Source organism: Filicampus tigris, chromosome 6 (genome assembly GCF_054856515.1).
Source record: "Filicampus tigris isolate MCC_2025a chromosome 6, RoL_Ftig_1.0, whole genome shotgun sequence".
Lineage (NCBI taxonomy): Eukaryota > Metazoa > Chordata > Actinopteri > Syngnathiformes > Syngnathidae > Filicampus > Filicampus tigris.
Genome location: NC_141222.1, coordinates 24,191,615 through 24,214,155, shown reverse-complemented (window position 1 = coordinate 24,214,155; position 22,541 = coordinate 24,191,615). Strand labels below are relative to the sequence as shown.

Genomic DNA, 22,541 nt, shown 5'->3' with positions numbered 1-22,541 from the left:
AACTATGTAACTTCCAGATGCTGGGCATTTTACTAAAAATTGAGCGTCCGTTATTCGTCATTTGTCTGCAGCGTGGGTACCCTCCCGTCATCCGTCATTTGACTTATTTTCTGGAGGGAAAAAATAGTACCCGTCTTTAGGCCGCTCCACCTCTATTTTTAAACGGGCGTCCGTCGGCAAGTCCGACTAAACTTTCAGATTGATGGAATGCCCAGCTCTGGTAACTTCTATAACATTTTGGAAAATCTGCCACAACGGAGGTAATTGGAGAGAAATGAGGACTGATGACCAATTTGTTAAAATGGGAATCGAATCAAGAGTAAACACACAGATGGCCTGGCAGAGTGTTTCTCCATGCAAACATACCACTTACTGAACTTATCTTGAATTTCCCCTCTGGAGATAGATAAGGGATCTTCTCATGAAGGATTATCTTAAACTTTTAAAGCAAAACAGTTTGATCATCGCATATCATTTTGCAGGGCTCGGAGCTAGGGAATGGCTACTTTGGCTTAGGCTCTGAATCAGAATTTTATTTTGGAAAAAAATAAAAAATACTGTTCGTTACATGTGCAGTGCCAGAGTCGAACAGAGTGGCTACAGCTGGGTAAAGTATTCCGAAGAAGTGTTTCTTTAAAGCATAATCAAATGGATATCATAAAGTCTGTTTCGTCAAAGCAGGTCAGAATGACAAAAGAAAAATACTTCATCAGCTACGATATTTCAGGTTTGTGAATCGCAGAGATGGGAAATGAAGGTCCAGAAAGTAAAAACCCTGCCTCAGTTTGTCTTGAGGCACAGGTGCTTTTAATCAACTGAGCTCATTTACCTGCCAGTTGAGTAGAAACACCTGTGGCTAAAGCAGAACTGTGGCAGGGGTGTTACTTTCTGGACCTGGATTTCCCATCTCTGGTTAATTACATTTGAAAGGTGAATGACAACTTAACATTACTGAGCTGTCAATTGGATTTGAGCGAGTGAAGGTGTTAGATTACTCAAAAATTCACATCTTTAATGAATCAATATAAAATCTTAACTTTCACTTCTCTGCGGTGTTTTTTGTCTTTTTTATGATGGTGATAATTTGAAAACTTGCATTTAAAAGTTATCATTCATTAATTGTTTGCGCAACTGTTAAAAATAAAAAAACAAGTTTTTTTTCTTCTTTTTTTTTTACATGGCCCCACTTTTGTCTTGTTTGAAATATCTAAGAAATCCGTATGAGGCAAGACCAAAGTCGAGCCAAATCAGTAATGACATGGAAAACCTTGCATGGCCTCCTTTTCTTGGCCTGTTTCCTGGCCTGAATATGAGAATGTAGGAATACACTAAAGCAGGAACGGTGTCAGTTTGACCACTGTTAGCTTCAAGTATGAGTTCACGATGTTGAAAAAAAAAAAAGAAAGAATTGAATCAAACTCCATAAAAAGTGGAGTAAATCAAACTTAACTATGTCATCACATCAGTCATTTTCTAGGGGATCCTACGTCACTGTGAACGCGCACACACTTGCGGCATTATCCCACTTCACTAGGTGGTATATAAAAGATCCATTGTTATGTGAAGTTGATGTTAGAGAGTCACTTCCGACAGCAACCTGATGCAACAGCTCCAACTCAATTTCTTGGAATGTTTTTCACTGTTGTTTTCGATGCTTCTCCTACAACCCCGAAGAGCTATTACGTCAAAAACATGGAGACATTCAGCAAACCCACCCGGCATACGCAGCAAAGAACGTATCGAGGAGATTTGGAGAGGGGCAAGAGCCGGCACTCAAGTAAAGTAAAGTGAGAGAGAGGACTGAATGGGACAGGAGATTTGAACCCTTTCTTTGATTGATCATAATAGGGAATGTGAGGTTGCTTGCCAACAAACAAACTAACGGCAGAGAGAAAACTGCAGTTGTTTGTTACCATCAACCATCAGCTGCTGTAGTCAACACGATGATACCAGCATGGCGTGCGTCCCAGCGAACAAGAGGGGTTTTGCTATTACTCGCCCCTGAGGCCCCTGACAATTTGGTGACAGAAAGTAGACTAGAGTTGAGACCGGGTGAAACCAGGTTTAAGTTGTGGTGCAGGTGGTGCAATGCGATTTTGGGGGATTTGATCAAGGAGAAGGGAGACAGATTGTACACTCCGCTGATATGTGTGGTGGATGTCATCATATTTCAGTCATAAATATAACATCGCTGTGCATCAAACCCTCTGAATAATTATAGAAATCAATTTAATGAATGCATTATTGTTATAATTATTATCATCTTTTATATAGGTTTAAAAGCACCCCCCCCGACCATATCACAACTGGTGTGTGTGTCCAAGTCCCCACTTCGCATTGGCCAACTTTACATCATCCGCAAGTGGAGGTTTTCTTGCAGTTCCAGATAAATGCCGATCTCCTGCATGGACTCCAGGGAGCGAGTCCGTTATGTTTCCGCCATGTAGACCACACGCCTCACTTGTGCTGAATTGAACTCATTCAGTGCCAGACATTTTCAGGCCCCCTTTAACCCTAACATCTGAAAAATATTTACAAATATAATAATACGTTCCTGGGATTGAATGGCTGGACTGTGAAAAGACAAATAAATATGTCCTTGGCATTGAATGAGTTAAAGGGAACGAGAAGAGCTGCTTCAATTGGCAGAGAATCAAGTCGGCTGTGTTCACTCCCACAAAGCGCAAACGCACATCTCCAGCTACGCCCGTCTACAAAAATACCAAAAGAAAGAAAACTCCACCCATGCACAAAGTTAGACTGCACTTTGCGCAAGAAAAATAGGGCCCCTTAGACTGTAAAAAACTCTGGACTTCTTTGTCCTCTCTTCTCGACCTCGTCACCTTTAGACCGCCAAAGCTGCTGCTGGACCAGCAGGTGGCCAAAAAGTACTGTGAGGGCTGCAGGAGAGTTTCAATGTCACCGACTAGTTTAATGTCTTTAAAGACAAATATTATTATTCAAAAGAATTATTCTCCTTCTTATTCTCATTATTATTATTATTGTGTTTTATGCTCGTTTTTTGTTTACACAGCATTTTTTTCAGCTACGCTTGTTTTTAAAAATGCTCTATAAATGACGTTTGAGTTGAAGTGAGAGTTACGGCTCTAATGCAGCAGTTTTGCGGAATCTCTGTAAAGAGGCTTACTTGTCACCCCATTCTCCCCACAATGAGAAAATCATGCAGTTGAGGTAGCTAATTTATTCCTTGTCTTCATTGAGCGATGGCATCCAGGGAGGCGCAGAGGAAAGCAGCGAGGTCGCATTGATTGTATGTATTTATCTCTCACTGGTCAGCAGTCTGGCTTGTTGATGTGCATTGGAGGTCATTCTCCACACTGAATCGTCATCGATCTCCTCTTTAGAGCCTCCTGACACACTCGGAGCTCCATTATGACAGTGATCATACTCAGATGTACACCGATAAACATGTATGCGCAATCATGAATAGGATAGGAATAGGATAACTACATTACACACGTGATGCACACGATCGCAATTTTTTACAGAACTGATCGGTATAAACCAAATTTGATGCCGCTTCACTCTGTAATTCGCAGTGCTGCGCCTCTTAACTGCATGTAAGAGCCTCCGTTAATTCAGACAACATTTAATAAGACACATAGCCAGACTGTCTTGAGACTCCACTGAAAGTGTTGAAAGAAGATTACACTTGGAAAATAGAACTTATGGCCTCAGGCTTACACACTTACTGTATATGTCCAGACTAGAGGCGATAAGAGTTGGCTCAAACATCACATTACTGTAGAGTATAAAGTGATCTCTCAACTTGATACCACTTGACCCTGGGCTCTCACAAAAACAACCTGCTTCATCCATCAAGGTCGTCCAACCGATTAGGCAACTAACGTATTCATGCATTTTTAAAACCAGATAGCTGTATATTAATATTTGCCTGTTTGTTTTGTTAGCTAAACTTTGAACCAACAGAGACTGAACCTCTTCCCACACCAGAGCCGAAAACAATGCATTGTGCGTAGGTGGCTTATTGTCAGTTGTGTCTGGTAGCGAGAAGAAAACAAATAAATAACACAAATCTAACAGCTGCTTTGTTGCACAAAAATCTGCAGTGAAAAACAAGGGCGAATTGGAAACAAAATCTCAAGTAACAATAACATTGTACATTATCTGGAACGTCAATATGAATACGAGAGCCGTTGGTACCAAAGAAGCCCGCAAGAAAGTACTAACATCACATGAGCCATAACTGCCCCCATTAACATTATGGTAAATACTTGATTCAAGTGTTGTTGAAAATACAACCATAATTCTCGTTTTCAGTCATTACTTTAGTTTTCTAACTGTTCACTAAAGACTTTCATCATAGGTTCTAATCATTACGCTATGGGTTAGTCAAACGTGTGTCTGCAAGGTGTTGGAATGGTTAGCATGCTAATTCTCACTCTTGTAACAATGCTAGTATGCTATTATATGGAAGCGTGGAACTGTCAATGTGGAGTAAACAATTTTGTCTGAGCTATGACAGAACAAACTGCAGTTGTTTGAACGCACTGATAAAGTTGTTGGAGTGTATTGGTAAAATGCTAAAAATATTACATTTTTTACCATAATGCCACGGGGTATTGAGCAAGGTAGTCACTCCCCAGCTGGACAGGACGAAGCTCACCAACCGTGTAAATTAAATAAGTAAACATTGCTAATAGAAAATGCTTCTAATATTGAATTTTGTTTTCTGCATCATTAAATTATTACTGTCAAAAATCAAAGGTACTGGGGATGTCCGTCAGTTTTTTGGCAGTTCCACGCCTCTGTACAATACCCCATGGCATTACGGGAGAAAATTCTGTTTTTGCCATTTGGCTTCCATTTTCCAATATGCACAAATGACTGTATCAATACGATCGAACCACTTTATTCGAACAACTTTACCAATACGTTGGAACGACTTTGCAGTATATTTAAATGACGTAGCCCAGTCAAAACGGTTTACTCCATATTGGGAGTTCCACACTTCTGTACCATTAAGAGGGAAATACTGAAACGTTTTCAATGTTAGCATATAGTATGGCCAACAAACAGTAGCGTTGCCACAGATTTAGGGACTCATGGGAATAAAACAACTCACTTTTGTAAGCTCCATTTCAATGCTGCAGATTGAAAATCATATTTTCTAAGGCCTCTCTCAGCCATACGCACTTATTACCATTATCACTGATTCATCACTCCCCTTACATTAAAAAATTAAGTAACAGCACTTCCGTATGTCATTGTACTATATAATCTGATTCATCTTTTGACAATCTTGGCAATAATCAAGCATTTTTGAGTTGGTGAGTTGTTTCATGAGGCTTGTTTACTACATAAAGATCAGTCAAACATGCATGATTTCTTTCCACTTGCTTTTTGATTAGCATCAAGGAAGGCGGTGCCATCCAACTTTAAAATAATTCACAGGTTTTTCTTTAATCATTAAAAATGCAGATACCACGAGTGGGGTGATGGGGGGGAGTCATAATTAAGAACTATGTAGGCACAGATGGTGATTTTTTTTATCTATCCTCTTTATGGTATTTTTCAGAATTTAATCATTGGAATAAGATTAGTGACTGTGAGTATCCCTTATGTGACTAGAGAAAAAGCAATTGGCATTAAAGTATTAGTCATTACAAAAATGCCAAGGTAATGCTAATGTTAATAAAACAAAAAAACATCCTTACCACGGACTTATTTCTCTTATCGGATGTATCGTGGTACAAAGCTGAAAGCTCGGAAGGGGTGGCACGACAAGTGTTGGGATTTGGATTTGGAACTCACCGTTGTTGCCGAAGTCGAGTGAGTACTTGACCACATGATAGTTATTCCACACGTAGAGGAGGTTGTCTCTCGGGTTGTAATCCACTGCGGCGATGTACTGATACGAGTTTGGGAACGGTATGTTGACGCTCGTCTCCTTGCTCTTGTCTGTGTTGTACATGTAGTCAATCTTGTTCCCCGTCCCTTCGTTGTCATCATCTTCATAGACAGTCTTGACTACGTACAGGACGCCGCAGATCATGAAGGCGTTGGAAGCCGAGCGTTTGTCATAGCTGGTGTCCCAGGAGCCTTCGATGCGTAGGGTGTAAGGATTGAGCTGGCTCACCACGACGCGCCCGTTGTTCTGCTCGGTTGCATAGATCACCCAGAGTCCGTTCTCATCCACCGCCAAGTCAATGTCCGACTTGCCCCCCCAGCGGTAAGGGGAGGTGTCGTGATAGTTGGCATTGGCAATGATGGCCTCACCGCTTTTGATACGTGTGCGCAGGTCAAACTTGACAATGTTGCGCGTGCGCTCTTTGTTGAAGAACAGCGCACCGTCATAAACGACAAAGCCGGTACCGTCCACACGATGCGGCAGTTTGTATGTCGTGGTTGGCCGACCTGCAATGAAGTCTTCCTTGGATGAGTACTCAGTCAATGTGTCTGTGCGGTATGGTGTCCAGGGCATGTAGTAAATCTTGTCTGAGGCCTGCAGTGGGTCTTTGCACCAGGCTCCAGATTGGTGGTCGGACTCAAAGAGATGTTCGCTTTGGTACACTCCTCGCAGAATCCCCGGGCAGAGAAACACTAAAGGATGAATAACACCATATTTACATTTGGGACATTTTTTTTTAATGGAAGCATAAAATGTAAAATGTCAACTAGCCTGACTTTTTCCTGACAAGTACATTAATTTTACATTGTGTTTCAACTTGGCTGAGATTGTGTTGTGATGAGCCGCTATGATTGCAGAGCACAGCAACGGAAAATGCCAGCATATTGTAGCTAAGACAAAATGGTCACATTTGCCCACCCCCTCTTTCTCAGAGTCCCACTTCCCCTCCCTTCCCAGCTCCTCGTTAGTTGCACGGTTCTTTTTTCCTGCCTTTCTCTTTGTCAAGTTTTCCCCCTGCTGTTTCTGCAATTGCTACAACAATTAATTTCCCACTCTGCGTTTGGTATTCCCATCTTGGAATACTGAGGTCATGTTTTATGAGCAATGTGGGGGATGCAGTGAATTGCGGGTGGCTAGTGTGACCGGAATAATGGGGACTTCAGCAATTTAACTGGAACGGTGTCCCCTTTGTACACACAAACTATACCGTATACGTAAACCAGACACAGGAAAAGACATGCCAGATGCTCATTGCGGTTTCCCAATTCTTCTCGATAACATGATTCCATTTCGTATGCGACCGACTGGGAATATTAATTGAACTTTGATTAGGTATTCAAAGCACTGGTGTCATTTTCATATCACACAGGAAGAATCTGAAATATTAAATGTCAAAGCAATCCTCTTTTCATTGGCTCGTCATAAAAAAAATGTGCTTGACCCTTGGAGAGTTTTGTTAAGTGACGCTCCACCCGATACCATGGAATAATATGAAGTGTATCTAATGAGAACCAGTGTTTCTAAATTGCCTTGACATGCTGGGATCAGGCTGTCTTAATATAACCACAATGACAATGAGATGGATGGGCTTTGACCATACGGCACATAATGCTATTTAAGAACTTGGACGATGCATGTTGAGCTTACCTTTTTGTTCGACCTCTGCCGGGGCCATTGATGAAAGTTGAAGGAAAAAACAGACAGGGAAGAAAGAAAGAAAGAAAGAAAGAAAGAAAGAAAGAAAGTGAGAAAGACAGGAGACAAAAATTGATTAACGATGCAATAATAAGAAAATCATGATAATAAAATCTCCGATCTTTATAATTGTGGTCATATTTCATCCTAACCTTGTGAAAGTGCAAGGAGGCTCTCCATGTGCGAGGGCTAATCAGATTACATAAAGGAGGCGGCTGTGCTACAACCTGGAAGTTATCTGACAGTTTTGTCATGTGTTATACTCTCACACACTTAAGATACAGCATCTGTAAATGCTTCAGACACTTAACTACCAAGTACCAGGTGTTTCTTGGAAGGTGGCATTCATTTGACAAGGCGTGCGTAAGGGCGGTGGCGAAGTCCATCAATTGGTCAAAACAGGAATGGAATGTGACTTAATTTCCCCCACTGTATCTATTCACATGTGCTTTATTTTATTTTTTTTAATTCTTATCAAGCATGCAGTACTCAAGGTCACAGATAATAGACTCATCTGCCTAAACAGAGATGTGCAGATGCATTCCAAAGTAGTACGCAACCCATGACGTATGTTTTGTTTTGCACACTGCTAACTCGACATTAACTCATTCACTGCCAGACATTTTCAGACCCTCTTTTACCCTAACGTTTGAAAAAAATATAAATACATTCCTGGGATTGAATGGCCGGACTGTGCAAAAACAAATAAACACGTCAACGGCAGTGAATGAGTTAAGTCTAAATTCTGTGACTGTATGAATGTAAGGAAATCCACTGCTTCCATGAAGTGTAATAAAACAAAAGTTACCAACAAACACTTGCACCATCTGCTATTTTTTTCCCCCTAAGTGTAAAAATGAAGTTGTCAGTTTGGGCAGAGGCCTTTATTTTTTGAGACGCATTTATTTGGTCGAGTAGATTAGACAGGAAGTAAATTATCGCGATCCATTAGTGCAGAGAATTTGAGGATATACTCCATGTTCAACAGGTGTTATTTATACTACAGGATAGGCCATGCATTTGAAATGACCTGAGGATACAAGCTTTTAATGTATACTAATAACCGAGTAAAAGAAAACAGCAAAATTGATGTGATTACTGGGATTCCATTTCAGTGGACTGAAGCCTTAAAAACCCTCTGTGCTGCACGGCGGGCGAGTTAATGCTTTGTGGACGTCACCTCCACTGTCTGATTCTTGTGTATGATTGTTCAGATGTGTGGGATCACACTGATTGTGCTGCTTTGCTCCATTCCCAACAAAGCAATTCCCTCTCTATTATATTCAAAGCACTCTCCTCAGAGCTCTCTTTGGCTGAGGGTTATTCACGTCGCCCCCTCAGTGAAATGTGCACACTTGCTCAGAGCCTTTAAAACATATGAATTCCATTCCACCTTAGTCCCTTGGGGGGATGAGTGGCTTGTGAACATAGCAGAAACCTAATCCTGCAAGCCGTTCCCCTTGTGTCTTTCAAGACCGTTAGCTACCTGCTGAACGGAACCGCTCCCCAGAGAGCAGAAGAGGAGCGGACGCACGGATGATGCTTTCAAGGTAGAACATTTGGAAGGACTTTGGACCCCTATTTTTTTTATATTACGAGGGCACAAAACATCTCTTTGAGGCCATAAATGATTTGACACATTAAAGCCAAAACTCATCAGCACCCACGGACACGTGTGACGCACAGAAACATATGGAAACACACACGCACATTAGCGCTGCTCGATTATGAAAAAAATATGAATCACAATTATTTTTGATTGAAATTTTGATTTAGATTATTATTATAATTGAAATCACGATTATTCAAATGATTATTTATTTTGTTGCTACAAAACAAGGACAGGTTTAAACATGTAAAAAATATTAAGACAAAATTCTTTGAAACGCTATAAAAATTTAAATTCGTTTTGGACCCAACAACATTTATTCAATTGATTATTTAAAAAAAAATAAAATAAAGTGCAAATGTATATATTAAAGTATGGTTTCCTTGTATAAACAAACGAGTTAACTTGCTATGCACTTATAAATTGCCAAAGTAGTAAACTGCTTGGATTAAAATCCCAATTTTGACAGAATAACAGACATGCTATTGATCTATACATTTAGACCTTGTCTGGAGCCTTTTTTGTTTTGTTTTTAAAGTAATATTTACACATAGTAAACAAAGTTAAATTAATTTGCTTCTGATAAATTATAAATTTAATATGCTGATTGGGTCAAATCAATTTAAATGTTGACTGTTGCATACTAGTACGTAATCTATACAATACTTCTAAATTACAGTAGGCCATATATAAACTTTATTACTAGGGGTGTAATGGTACACGTGGGTGTATTAATACGTTTCAAAATGGCATGTTCGGTTCGGTCCACTTGCGTTCGGTTCGGTCCACTTGTAAGCGCGAGCTTACGCACGGGCCCTATTGACTGCATCCGAGAGAGGTGAGTGGCGGCACAAAAGTGAGAGCCAGAAAAGAGCCAGAGCTCGAAGGTCACCCCGTACACTGCGGTCTCCTGTTTGGGAACATTCTGCTTTCCTGTTCCCCATCGCCGATGGGAAAAGGTGCGCGGTTGAGTCCGAAAGTTGTGTGCCGACATTGCTACATGAGATGGGCGGCAGGTAGCACGTCTAACATGCACAGCATCATCCGACTGTGAATGTTTCTTAGACGAGGGAGCAAAATGTCAAAGTTACATAGCGAGATTTATCATATTGTAGCGTCTTCCAGGAACATGCCGTCAGACGTAGTTTAATTATCACGTTTTTATTAATCCGAGTACAACTGCTCGCGCTCTTCCTTCTCCGCTGCTCGACTCGCTTGCCGTACGATGCATTCGTGAACCTCGGAAACATCACAACTCAGCAACACACAAATCCGACCACAACACAGACCCAATTCGTTACAATATGCTGTTGAACATTCAAAGATTTAAATGCCTAAAAAGTGTATGCAATTTCATAAAGACTTTACTGTAAGAGTTACTGTATTTTTTTCATTATACAAATAGTTTTAATATAGTTAGCAATAATTGTAACTGTTATTGTATGTATTTTATTTAATCACAAAAAGTGTATATGTGTACTGTAATGACAACTTGGCTTTAACTTGAATACTTAGCTGTGTCATAGGCTGTTGCAGCTGAGATTTCAGTGTCTTGATAATTACAAAACTAAGAGAGCTTTATTGTTAGTGTATTTTTTATTATGCTGTAATTTCCCAGAATATCACCCGAATGGTTCGCTTTTATTTATTTTTTCGAAAAAAAAGTACAGTTTACTTGTCATCTTTTCAAAATAAACATATTTTTAAAAAAAAGTTTCCCTAAAAACGAAACGAACCGAAACGTGATTTAGCGTACCCATACACCCCTGTGTATTACAATATAATGACCAATAATATGTTTGCAAATTGCATTTGACGCAATTTGAAATAAAAATGAACATAAAAAAAATTGACTTCATATTATGGAGTACACAAGAAATTTAACTTAACTAATAATGTTTAGCATGATTTCTATTTTTGTACTAGTAAAAGTAGTGTGCGGGCTGGCTGGCTGGCTAGCTAGCTAGCTAGCTTGAAGAGGGTGGCGCGGCGGAGTAACTCGTGTGCGCATGCCTCAAAACAACTCAAAATTAGTATTAATAATTATTTTTTTACGATTATGCCAATTTTGTAATCGTGGAGTATAATAATCGAAATCATAATTGAATTTCAATTAATTGCACAACCCTAACGCACATATGCGGTCATTAAATGCAGAGCTCATGAAAAGTGCATGGCAACTAGTGCGGCTAAGCGCAACTCCTGTTAAGCAATCTTCGGTAAAGAGATGGTGTTGAACTTAAAAAAAAGTGGCTGTGTGTGTGTGTGAGAGAGAGAGAGATTTATGGTCAAACAATCATGCAGCCATTATATAACATTTAGCTGTTCAGGCACTTTTATTGTTTTAATATGTAAAAATAAATTGTTTCTATATTCAATTGAAAAAAAATGAGTCACATGATTTATATACACTAAAACTACATTTTAGTTGACGCTTAGTTTGTTTGCTTTATCTACAGAATTTGGTCTTAAAAATAATGGGGAAGAAAAGGCCAAGTAAATGCAACACTCAAGCCCATTTAAAAAAAAAATGTTAGCCTTCTGCGGTATTTGACTTCTGAGGTGCCATTGTCTTCTTGAAGGAGGCGTGAGACAAAGCTGGTGGTCTATGCAAAAAAAAAAGTGGTCGAATAACACATATCCCACACTCTCGGGTGCCCATATAACACCTGCTTGCATACTGTAGATGGGAACTCATGACAGTGAACAAAGACTTCAATTCAACTGAGCTTCCTTCCTAGCCTTCAAAACGTGAGAAATGTGCCTGCTCGAAGGTTGCATTCCACAAATGAAAATCGAGCGTCAGCAACCGGTAGAGCAAATGGCACACCAAATGTCATACAAATGCCGTTCAATTTGTATTGCTATTTCTTGTGTTCCTACATTAGCGGAACCCTCACTGAGCTCATTGCAGGACAATTTGAAGATATCCTTTGCAATTTCAAGGAAAGGGCGGCAAAACATCTCATGAATCACACACTTCCTATTTTAGTGTTCAACGCAAAGTGGATGGATTACACATAAAGGAGACGGTACGTTTTTTTTTTTCAAGATTAAATGCAAAATGAACACTATTTCAAGTAATCCGTCTTTGTGCAAAAACAAAGCATTGATTGGACACAGAGTAATTAAGTACTGTAAACACTTTATCATGCAATTGATTGTTAAGAATTTTACCTCCTTGTGTGTGTGTGTGTGTTACTGATTGTTAATGAATCAGATCTTGAAGCGATTGAGGCAACTTGGAGTGCATTACTCGGCTGCAGCTAGCACAGGCATGTTTGATTCTGGTTTGTATCTAAAGAAAACGCATTATGACGTCAGCTATGGAAAGATCCGCTTCAACGGCACTTGTTATGGCACAGAGTTCAGAGCGTTGCGATAGCCACAAAGATGTTACGATATCCAAATGTCATGATGTCACGATAATATCACGATATGAACCTCATGATACGATCATTATCACGATATTGTGGGGAGGTTGCCGAAATGTATAAAAAGCTTGCGATACTGTCTAAAAGCTCACGATATTGTACAAGAAAAAGGGTATTTAAAAAAACATCACCATATTCAGGTTTTTTTTACATAATAACAACATTCACAAAGAAATCGATGACTTACAATGACTGAACACCTAATATTGAGGCACTTACTTGCTAATGCACGCACACATGGTGAATCGGGTCAATTTGTGAAGGAACTCAAATGTGTTATGTTCTCCTTCATCTGGTGATTAGCGTGGGTCTTAAACATCTATCTATCCATTATTGGTGGCAAAAAATGGCATCAAATTAAACTGCACTAATGAACTAAACACCAGAGGGTGTTGGAACTGCACAAATGCAAGAAAACTTTTAAACAGATTTGTTGCTATTAATATCGTGACATGATGACAACGATATAATGTGGCAATTTTAATATCATCATATCACGATATTGCTGATATTGTGACATTATGAATTAATAATAATACATTTTTGAACGCTGATATTGATACTACTGACCTATTGGGAGCCGCACACACCTCTCACCGCACTGTCTCAATTGTGACTGCAAAAACAACTTGCCATGTAGCTGTAGATGTGTCCAATCGTAATCAGCTCTTCTTACTACAGTTTTACGACAGTTAATCAGTGGAATCTGACGGTAAGCTGCGGAGAAAAAAAACTGACATGATCGAAAAGAAATTACTGCAATTTCGGAATCAGCATGCCAATTTTAGTTTTAATCAACATAAAAATCTAACTCAACAGATTTTTTTTTTTTCAAATTGTTCCCCAGTGTTCTTTGTAAATTTGATACAGCTCTTGGATTGCATAAGCAGATTGGAGCACCTAATAATGCAGTCAGTAAGGGTCAGTAAGGTCTGTATTAGTTTCAAGTGGTGATCTAATTTACCTTGATACTTTTTTTTTTTTTTTCGAAAATAATATAGTTATAAAAGAATAATAACACAATGAATACTTCTAATGCTTGTAGAATATTCTTGCTGAGAAGAACTGCTTGGTTTATTTATGCTTTACTGCTCCTCTTTTCTTTTTGCAAACACACACACACACACACACACACACACACACACACACGCATGGACGCAGCAGGAATGTTCACCTTACTTTGCAGCGGTGCTTAGATAATTAGCATTTTTATTGAAAACTTATGCTTTATTAAGGATGTATCGGACTGGGCAGAAAGACCTGCGTGTCCGTGTGCGCATGTAATGTGTGTGTCATCGCGGGGCACACGCGCGCGTGCATTTGTGTGTTTTCTGGGTGTGTGTCCTTCTGCAGACGAGTGGTGACAGAAGCCTTACTACGATTATCTCTAATCTCCAATCAGCTGCTATAGCCCAAGGTCAATTACTGGCTTTTTTTTTTTTTTTTTTTTTTGTCTTACTTCATTATTATCTCATTTCTTTTCTCGGCCTGCTCCTCCTCACCTGACATTTTGCCATTTCATTCCCTGCTTTTCTACTATTTCTTCCATCCCAGAGCCTGTCCACCTCTCCACGCGTCTTTTATCAGTTAATTCCCTATTTCTGCTCTTTGTCTGCTGGCCTTGTCTAACCTATTTCTCTCTATCGCTGTTTCGGCTGTCACTCTGCCTCCTTTGCTCTCCTTCTGTTCTTTTTCCATCTTCCCTTGGCTGGTCTCGAGAACACACGCTCATGCACGCAAACGCACGCTCACACGGGCGCACACATAAATCGGCCTTCTCATGTCATCATGATGGAGTTCTTCCAAGGGCCCAATTTGACGCAAGTCTTTAATTGGACAGACAAGAAGGTGATTTTATCTTTTAATTAGCTTTCCTTCCGTGTCAATCGCTATTGTTTAAAATAGACAGTGTGGGTATTGCGTAACATATCACTGGCTTTTTCTGATTAATACACTAAATGCGGTAGTAGGCTAATTGCTTCATAACTGCAGTTGGAGAGCCACTGTGTGATGATGATGATGGCGATGAGGAAATGGATAGACGTGATCCCAAGTGTTTTAATGGATGAACATGAGCGAAGCAACGGATATCATTACATAGATGTGAAGCATTTCCTCGCATGGGTGCTGCATAGGAGCAGCATTTTCTCCAATCGTGCCTGCACTGCCGCCAGCCAGTATATACAGTAGAGCTGGCAAATGGCAGCCAAAGCTTTCTGGCTAGGTTGGCATGCGACTGTCAAACACTCATACCGCAGAGAGCTTGGAGAAAGGAAGAGCCAAACAGAGGGAGAGCACTTGATTTTAGCTTTGGAAAAACGCCAAAATCCAGCCGAGCAGTGAAGACCGATGAGGAGTCGAGGAAGTACTTCGAGCCAAAAAAGAGGGGTTGCGATGATGGCGCAAATTTCCCTGAAAACTCAACCGTACATAATGTAATTACCTGTTTTACAACCCTCTTTGAGATTTGCTTACGGCGTCCGCAGAGAGGCGAGCGTACCTGCTGCTACTCTAACCTCGGGAGCGCGGGGAACGTGCGCGCCAGCGTGAAGTGGCGTCTCATTGGAGCGAGGCTCATAATCAAGCTCTGATTAACACCAGATGGTTTCAGAGGTGATCGCCAGGGGTCAAGTGCTCGCGAGCGCTTTCACTGCATTTAATGCAAGGGGGAGGTATGCGCTCCCTCGACACAACTTTGGCTACACGTACCTCGTACAAGCCTCGTGTCCGCCGAGCAGTGGTGGGGTCAATTTAGTTGTTTAGCGGTACAAAGGGATGGGCATAGTCATCAATTAATCAATTCATTGATTGTTAGGATCTATGTCAATTGGATGGAAAGCAATGTTGATTAATCGGGTCTTGACCCAACTAAGGCAAAATGGAGTGCAGTCCTTGGCTGCAATCAGCAGAGGCACGTTGAATCCAGTATCGACTAGTGTGTGGTTTAAAATACAACACTGTATTTTTTCTTTCGGGACAATCCATTTGTTTAGTTGTTAAAACAGAAGATCGGAAAAAGAGATTTGTCCAATGTCTGTAATCGCAATAAATTGCAAAGTGGAATGGGAGCTACCAGACGTGGGCATTTCACCAAATTTTCGTCATTTGCCATCCGTCAGTGGCCTGGGTACCCGCCCGTCATTCGTCAGTCTGTTATTTTTCAAGTCAAAGCGAATTGTAATCGTCATTTGGTCAGTCCGTCGGTTACTGTAAATCAGTAGTCCGTCGGTCCGTCTGTCGACGTCTGTTGTGGCAATTAACGGCTCTTGATTGTATCAATAATGTTCGTCTAGATCCTCAGCCATCCGGGTCATGCTAATCAGCAAAAAGTTGAAGTTGAGGCAATGGGACTTGGCTGTTGCAAATGTTTCCCGCTTTATCGAAAATGCATCTTCAATTCTTCAAACACAGGAGGAGGTTAACGCCATCACTTCTTGTCAGTTTACAAGAAGTCTCCCCCCAAAGAATGTCTCACTGCATGGGTGAAGTGTCAACCAAAGGGCCGTTTTGCTACCAGGCAGGTGAATGACCGTACCACTGTACATGCAAAATGATCATTCACCAGCCAAACGCGGCGACAAAAACAACCCACGAGTGACCACCCACAGGGGACACACCCACCAGAGACATAAAAAGAGGGAACTCCTCACTCAGTCTTTAGAAGGTAAATATTTGTAACAACCAAAAAGGGGGCCCTTTCCAGCCTTAGTATTTGCTGATGTCATTTATAGTGGTGTTGAGCTGCACTGCGTTGTACTGAGAGCTGTTTCTAATATATTTTGATTCATGTGTTTAAATTATAGCTGCATGCATGTATATTGCCGAATTAAGATAACAGTATCTGCAAAACACAATTACCTTTATGAAAGGCCGAATTGTTGATTCAGCGCTTGTGTTGAATTTCATGGGATGCTGAATGAAGCGATCTGCTTTTAGATGTAAATATGACCGCCTGTTGGTTTGCGAGTGTTTTTGAAAGGCGTGAGTCGACTGACACACATTTCACAAAAGGGCTCTCTTCCATTGATCAGTCTTGATTTACAGCAACAATTTGGAGATATTTTACTGCTTAATGTCTCGTAAAATTTATCTCGTCAACAAAGCCGCTGACAACATTGATTTGCTATGTCAAACGCAACGGCTTGATCAAAGACGGCTGGATTTTCGGACGGGAGTATCTTATTCCAGACTTCTGACATTATTGTGCCTTTCAAGGAAAAATTCATTTGATAAATATTTGAAGAGTACAATACGAGGGCTCGTTCTAGGGCATTTGACAGTGAGTCCTGCTAGCTAGAAGTTTTCTTGGGTAGAACAATGTGTGTAAAGCCCGGTTCACACGGCAGGATTTGAAAATTGTCGGCCGACTGCCAAACTTTGAGAGACCCCACACGCGACTGGAAAAAAAATCACGTGTGTTACAGTTTTGAACGTACCGTGTGTGGTGTGCAGCCACACGGCAAGATCAACACATCATACACGAACCGAAAATTAGCGAGAGCTTCAGCGTAAGCCTTTTCGGTTTGTGTTTTTAAATGACTGACCCAAAAAAAGTGTCCTTCATTAGTTCATTCATTCATATTCTTATTTTGATTTGAAATATTTTTTAAAAAAGTTACTTGGAAGTATATTTCCAATCAATCAGAGAAAATTAGCCCACATAACAAGTGTACAGAAATTTCTCTTTTAGTGCTTTACGGTAGTCAAGAAGTGTGGTTGCACTTTCCCCTGATTTACCATTATTTTTCCTGCGCCTTTTTTCATACATCTGATTGGTTAAAATGGCTTTATGGTTAGAGCCAATGGCACCACCTGTTATTTTGGCACATGCTTGACAGCATATGAATGAGTTTCTTCATTGTTTTTTTTTTTATATGCTGGTATGGAATATTTGTTGCTTATTTATGTGTCTCGCAACTAAAATATACTATTCACAGTGTGAGCAGATACATTCAACGGGAACAAGGTGAAGAGCCGAGTAAAAACAACCACATAGCCGCTTTTATAGCTTTGCATGTGTGTGGGGAGCGCCCATGCATGGTAGAGCATTAGGCGGGTATCAGGTTGTGTTTCCATCTGCTCCAGAGAGGACTCTGATAGTCGTATTATTTAATCTGATGGTCATTCTAGATGGCAGGCAAGAGCCGTTTAGCCAGACATAATTGAATGCTTCAGAGTGGGCAATCACCTTGGCCGCTGAAAGGACTTGGGTGTCAAGGCTGGCTCAGAAAAAGACTCTAAAGAAGTATCTGATATCTGTAGCACTTTGGGAAACGTTCAAAGGACACACGTGCATTTGTGGTACACTAATGGCGACATAATGCATTACGACCGCAACCGAATTCTAACCCCAAAACTTAAGTCACCCAAACAGGTGTTTAAATGTGCTCTCATGAAAACCATTTAAATTTACTGGAATAATACAATATTTTTTAAGGTATCTTTTTTATTGTATTGTATTTTTTAGATTTTGTAAGACTCAAATTTGCGCTCAATGTATAAAAGTGGCTGTAGCATAATGGGCTATTGCCACCCAAACATATCCATTTGATTTAAACTGAAAGCAGTTGGGGTTGATCGGTTCGGACATGTTACCGTCTTCTTTGTTTCGTTAATGAAAATAACAATAGCAAATATTTAAATCAACACAAAAAATAAACTTATAAAAACAAATCGCATTAGGTTTTGGACCAAAATCCTATAAAATGCTTGCGATAATGCACTATTTTGTCCAAAGCAAGTGAGGCGGATTTAAATAACTTAAAAGAATGACTGTATGACCCTTGGAATAATTTATAATAAATAATTTTAAAAAACGTGCAAAAATCAGTCATTGATAAATCTTGTCATGAATCAAAATTTTGTGTTTGACATTGAAAGGGAAAAAAAAATGTTTTACCAATGTAATGCTTCGCATGAACATTACAATATAGATCAATTTTCACTCAACATTATGTTTTAAATTCCGCTCTCAAAAACAACAAGAATATGCTTTGCGACTCACTCCTTTTGAATTCAAATTGATGTTGAATTTGTTTATTTAATTGTTCTTGTTCCGACAAAGAATGTCTAACTCCTACCCTAATGTTGCGCCGTTGTCTCGTTTTTGACATATGGCAAAAATCAAATCCATCTGGGATGTGTGAGCTTTTTTTTTAAAAACCTCTTGTGTTAGAAAGTAAAGCATGGATGGAATCCATTCACAATTGCGCCATAAAACTAAAACAGAAGTTGTGGTTATAACTGTGCCCGTCGGACAAACCCTCAAAGCTTAAATGTGACAGGAAACATCAAGGACAAATAGATGTCTTCAAACCACAAGGCTTTCCTTTGAACTCCCAAACATTTGCTGAGCCCAAAGCTGGAACCCAGATTTGGAAGAAAATATGCTGAAAGAAGAAGAATAAGGGGGGGAAAAAGAACGTTCCACACATGTCCCAGGAAGGTTTGACTCCAGTGGATACAACCTCCCAGACTGTTATCACTTGGTCAAAGGTCATGTGGCCATCTGTCATCATTTGACTTCTCCTACTTCCCTCCCTCAGACTTTTCCCAGCGAGCACCAGGCCATCTTCATTGCCCTTCAGCACATGACAAATCCACATTTTCATGAATTAATAGTGGCTGATCTGGACTTTTGGCTTGAGTATTTATGACGGACATTTATTTCACGGATATTTGGATGTTGGCTTATATCTGTACTCAACCACTTGAATATGCTGCGAGAGGTGCCTAAAATTCTGCCTGTATAAAGTGGCTAATGACACATTCAAACCGTCAGAAAGATATTCATTTGATCATAAGTTTTCAATTGTCATATACATACCTGTCAAGTTGTACGCTTTCGACGTCATTTGTACAGGTGGAAAGACCTTTTCAAACATGTACGCCGTACATCGCGAATCTGTACGGCCAATGTTAATTTTATTACGGTTATCCGTTCCTGTTTTTGTTGCCTAACGGCAGTCGGGAGGCGCGCGGGATCTTTCTCCGAGGCCGGGGTTGACTCCCGGATCGCGGCCGTCGTACGTCGTCGAAAACGGGGGCCCAGTAGCCTCACAACACATGTCAGATGGAGACAAGGGGTCACCGCGCTCTTCCTCACGCATGCGCGCAACACACCCACGACAAAAGCTGTCGCAATTGCCACAACATCATCTTTACTTTTTTTTTTTTTTTTTTTTTACTGATTTCCGATCCCGTGACAGCAGCCATTCGAAAAAACGTAATGTGTAAGATTATATACAGATATGTACAGGCAAATTACAACTTTTGTAAGATTCAGTACACCCCGGGGTTGACAGGTATGCTTATATATTATCTTTTTTGTATTAGTTTGCGGTGGTATCAAACTGTAGAGTAACTTGAGCACTCCTTCTAATGTTGTTCCACCTCTCCTGCATGGGCTCAATAACACTGCCGATTGCTAAGAATCTGGGTGAGGGTGTGAAATTTGGTCGATCGAGTGGAAAAGATTGTTGATTGTTGTTGAGACAACAATGAGCGCACTGCTTGGCCACAACTGACAGAAGCACTCTTTGATTCCGTCTCGACTAGTCTGTGGCTTGAAGAAGAACAACATGATGTCAGTTATGGCCTATATCCAAGCGCAATTCCTGGAGTCAGCATGACTTTGATTAGTATGAAATTGGCATGGAAACAGGAGTTCAGAAACATTCAGAGTGCGTTTGTCCTCATACCATGATATGTGTGTGTGTATGTGTGTGTGTATTGTATGCACTGTGTGTGTATGTATATATATATATATATATATATATATATATATATATATATATATATATATATAAAACCCACGCAGGCACGGGGAGAACATGCAAACTCCACACAGGGAGGCCGGAGCCGGGATCGAACCCACGACCTCTGAACTGTGAGGCTGACGTGCTAACCAGTCGACCAGAGTAACAATTGGAAGTGGTAATCTATACTCGGAAAAGAAACATACTTACTGTAAGGAACACATTCATACTGGACCTCCAGGTACTTGTACGTTCCGGGACAAGGATCTGGGAAAACATCTGGGCCGGCCACCACAGCACACTGGGTACGGTTGTTGCATCTAAACACAGAAGCAAACACACACTGCACATGTAAACAAACATACGCAGACCCTCACAAAGTGTTAAATCAAACATATTGCAACCACTCAAACAATACAACACATCAGCAGACACACAGGAAACATGAAAAAAAAAAAAAACTTTAGAATGACAAGAGTGCACTGAAAATGGCTTTGCTGGTTATAAGTGATCGTAACACTCATCATCCAGGTGGTCTACCCCTGGCTCTGAAGGACACTTCTTTTGCTGTGTGTTTGTGCGCACAACCCTTGACATGCCACCTTTATTGTGCGGACATGTCTTTCTTTCTTCAGATGTCGATTTTGGATAGGCCACACAAGGACAATGCTAAGAAGAGCTCCTTTCACCCTGTTAGATTGTGTGTGCGCATGTGTGTGTGTGTTCGCGCAAGCAGTAACGATAAGTTATGGCTTTAAGAGTGTTTTGACACACACGCCAGATAATGAATTCCAATTATCAAGGGGGGGCTCTCTCTCCTCTGACACGAGAAAAGTAAGTATTGCTCTCTCTTATTAACACAGGTTCCAAAACGCAGAGCACACTTGGTATATTTACACGTGTATGCTATAATGTTTTGAATGCTTGTGTTTGTGTCACTCTTGAAACAACATTTTGAAAGGGCAAATATGACCTTTTAAATGCAAATGTTTGAATTCAAACGTTTGCCAGAGCCATTCGTCGCAACCAAGAATGATTTGTAGGCTGGTTGGATTTTATCATGGGTGCACACATCTCAATGGGAACTCCTGGTCTTAAAAAATAATTAGTCAAACTATTTGAAAGGAAAATGTGCACAACTTGGGAGGCACGAAGAAGAAGACGACCTATTTTAAGGCAGATGAGGAGGAATTTCTTTCCTCTAGTGAATATTTTCTTTCAATTAGTACAACTGTTCCATTCCTCAGTCTTTCCCTCCGTGCACCTGTCAAACAGGCGACATTTACATTAAAAACATTCCGATTTCTCCCACTGAGATATTTTTAATGAGCGTGTCAAACCCGCCTCAAGTCTCTTCTGCTACAGTGCCATTGTGTCATTTGCATATAATGAAATATGCATGAAAACTAATTTAATTTGGACTTCAATATTCACGTACAACACACTGAACCATTATCTGGGTATGAGAAATGATGCCGGATCTGGATTGCGTCTCTTGCTGACCGCCGCATCTCCGCTGGCATTATAGCTCTGCAACAGGTCTGAAACTCGATTTGTTGCAATGTCTGTCATATTCTAATAACAATACCCTCCAGTCCTCACGCCGCTCACCCTCCCTTCTTTTGTCTCGCATCTCTGCTTTTTAATTTCTTGCCCCGGTGCCTTCATCATCGGTCACCTGTCACCAGTGCAAGTTGCAGACTGCGCGTGTCTAAGTGTGTATGTGGATAGTGGCGTTGGGGTTTGGCACGCCATCGCAACTTGGCTGAGAAACCGACTGATTGGACGCAAATGATTTGCCCACACGTGTGGAAAAAAAAAAAAAGTCTTGTTTAACGACCTGCAAGCTGAACAAATCCTCCTGTAGTTATGATGGCAGCGATTGCATCGACCTGTTGAGCCTTTTCTCACCAGGTTGATAGCTATTTTCGCCTAAAGTAATGCATTGTATTTTGTAGTATACTGACGTATTATTGGGCTGCGTGATATTGGGAAAAACACACGATATGCAATATGGATGTTGACTATAGCGATATCGATATTATTGCGATATTTAACATGTACCTGAAGAAATTTCGTTTTTTCCTAACGAAAGAATACTTTTTTTTTTTTTCCATGTGGCAAAATAAGCACGATCAATGTGTTCTCCCCAA

The 22,541-nt window shown here is 40.4% G+C and overlaps 1 protein-coding gene across 14 annotated transcripts in view; it reads right to left on the bottom strand.

The window, feature by feature from the left end:
- The window catches only part of adgrl3.1 (adhesion G protein-coupled receptor L3.1), a 158,970-nt gene that overhangs the window by 65,451 nt on the left and 70,978 nt on the right, over positions 1-22,541 (bottom strand). For all 14 annotated transcript variants that reach the window (XM_086033012.1, XM_086033015.1, XM_086033016.1 and 11 more), the window contains exons 5-7: positions 20,599-20,708; positions 7,541-7,555; positions 5,797-6,585 (exon numbers count right to left, since the gene is read on the bottom strand). In XM_086033012.1, coding sequence (XP_085889138.1) covers positions 5,797-6,585; positions 7,541-7,555; positions 20,599-20,708 — 914 coding nt within the window. The remainder of the gene's footprint in view (positions 1-5,796; positions 6,586-7,540; positions 7,556-20,598; positions 20,709-22,541) is intronic.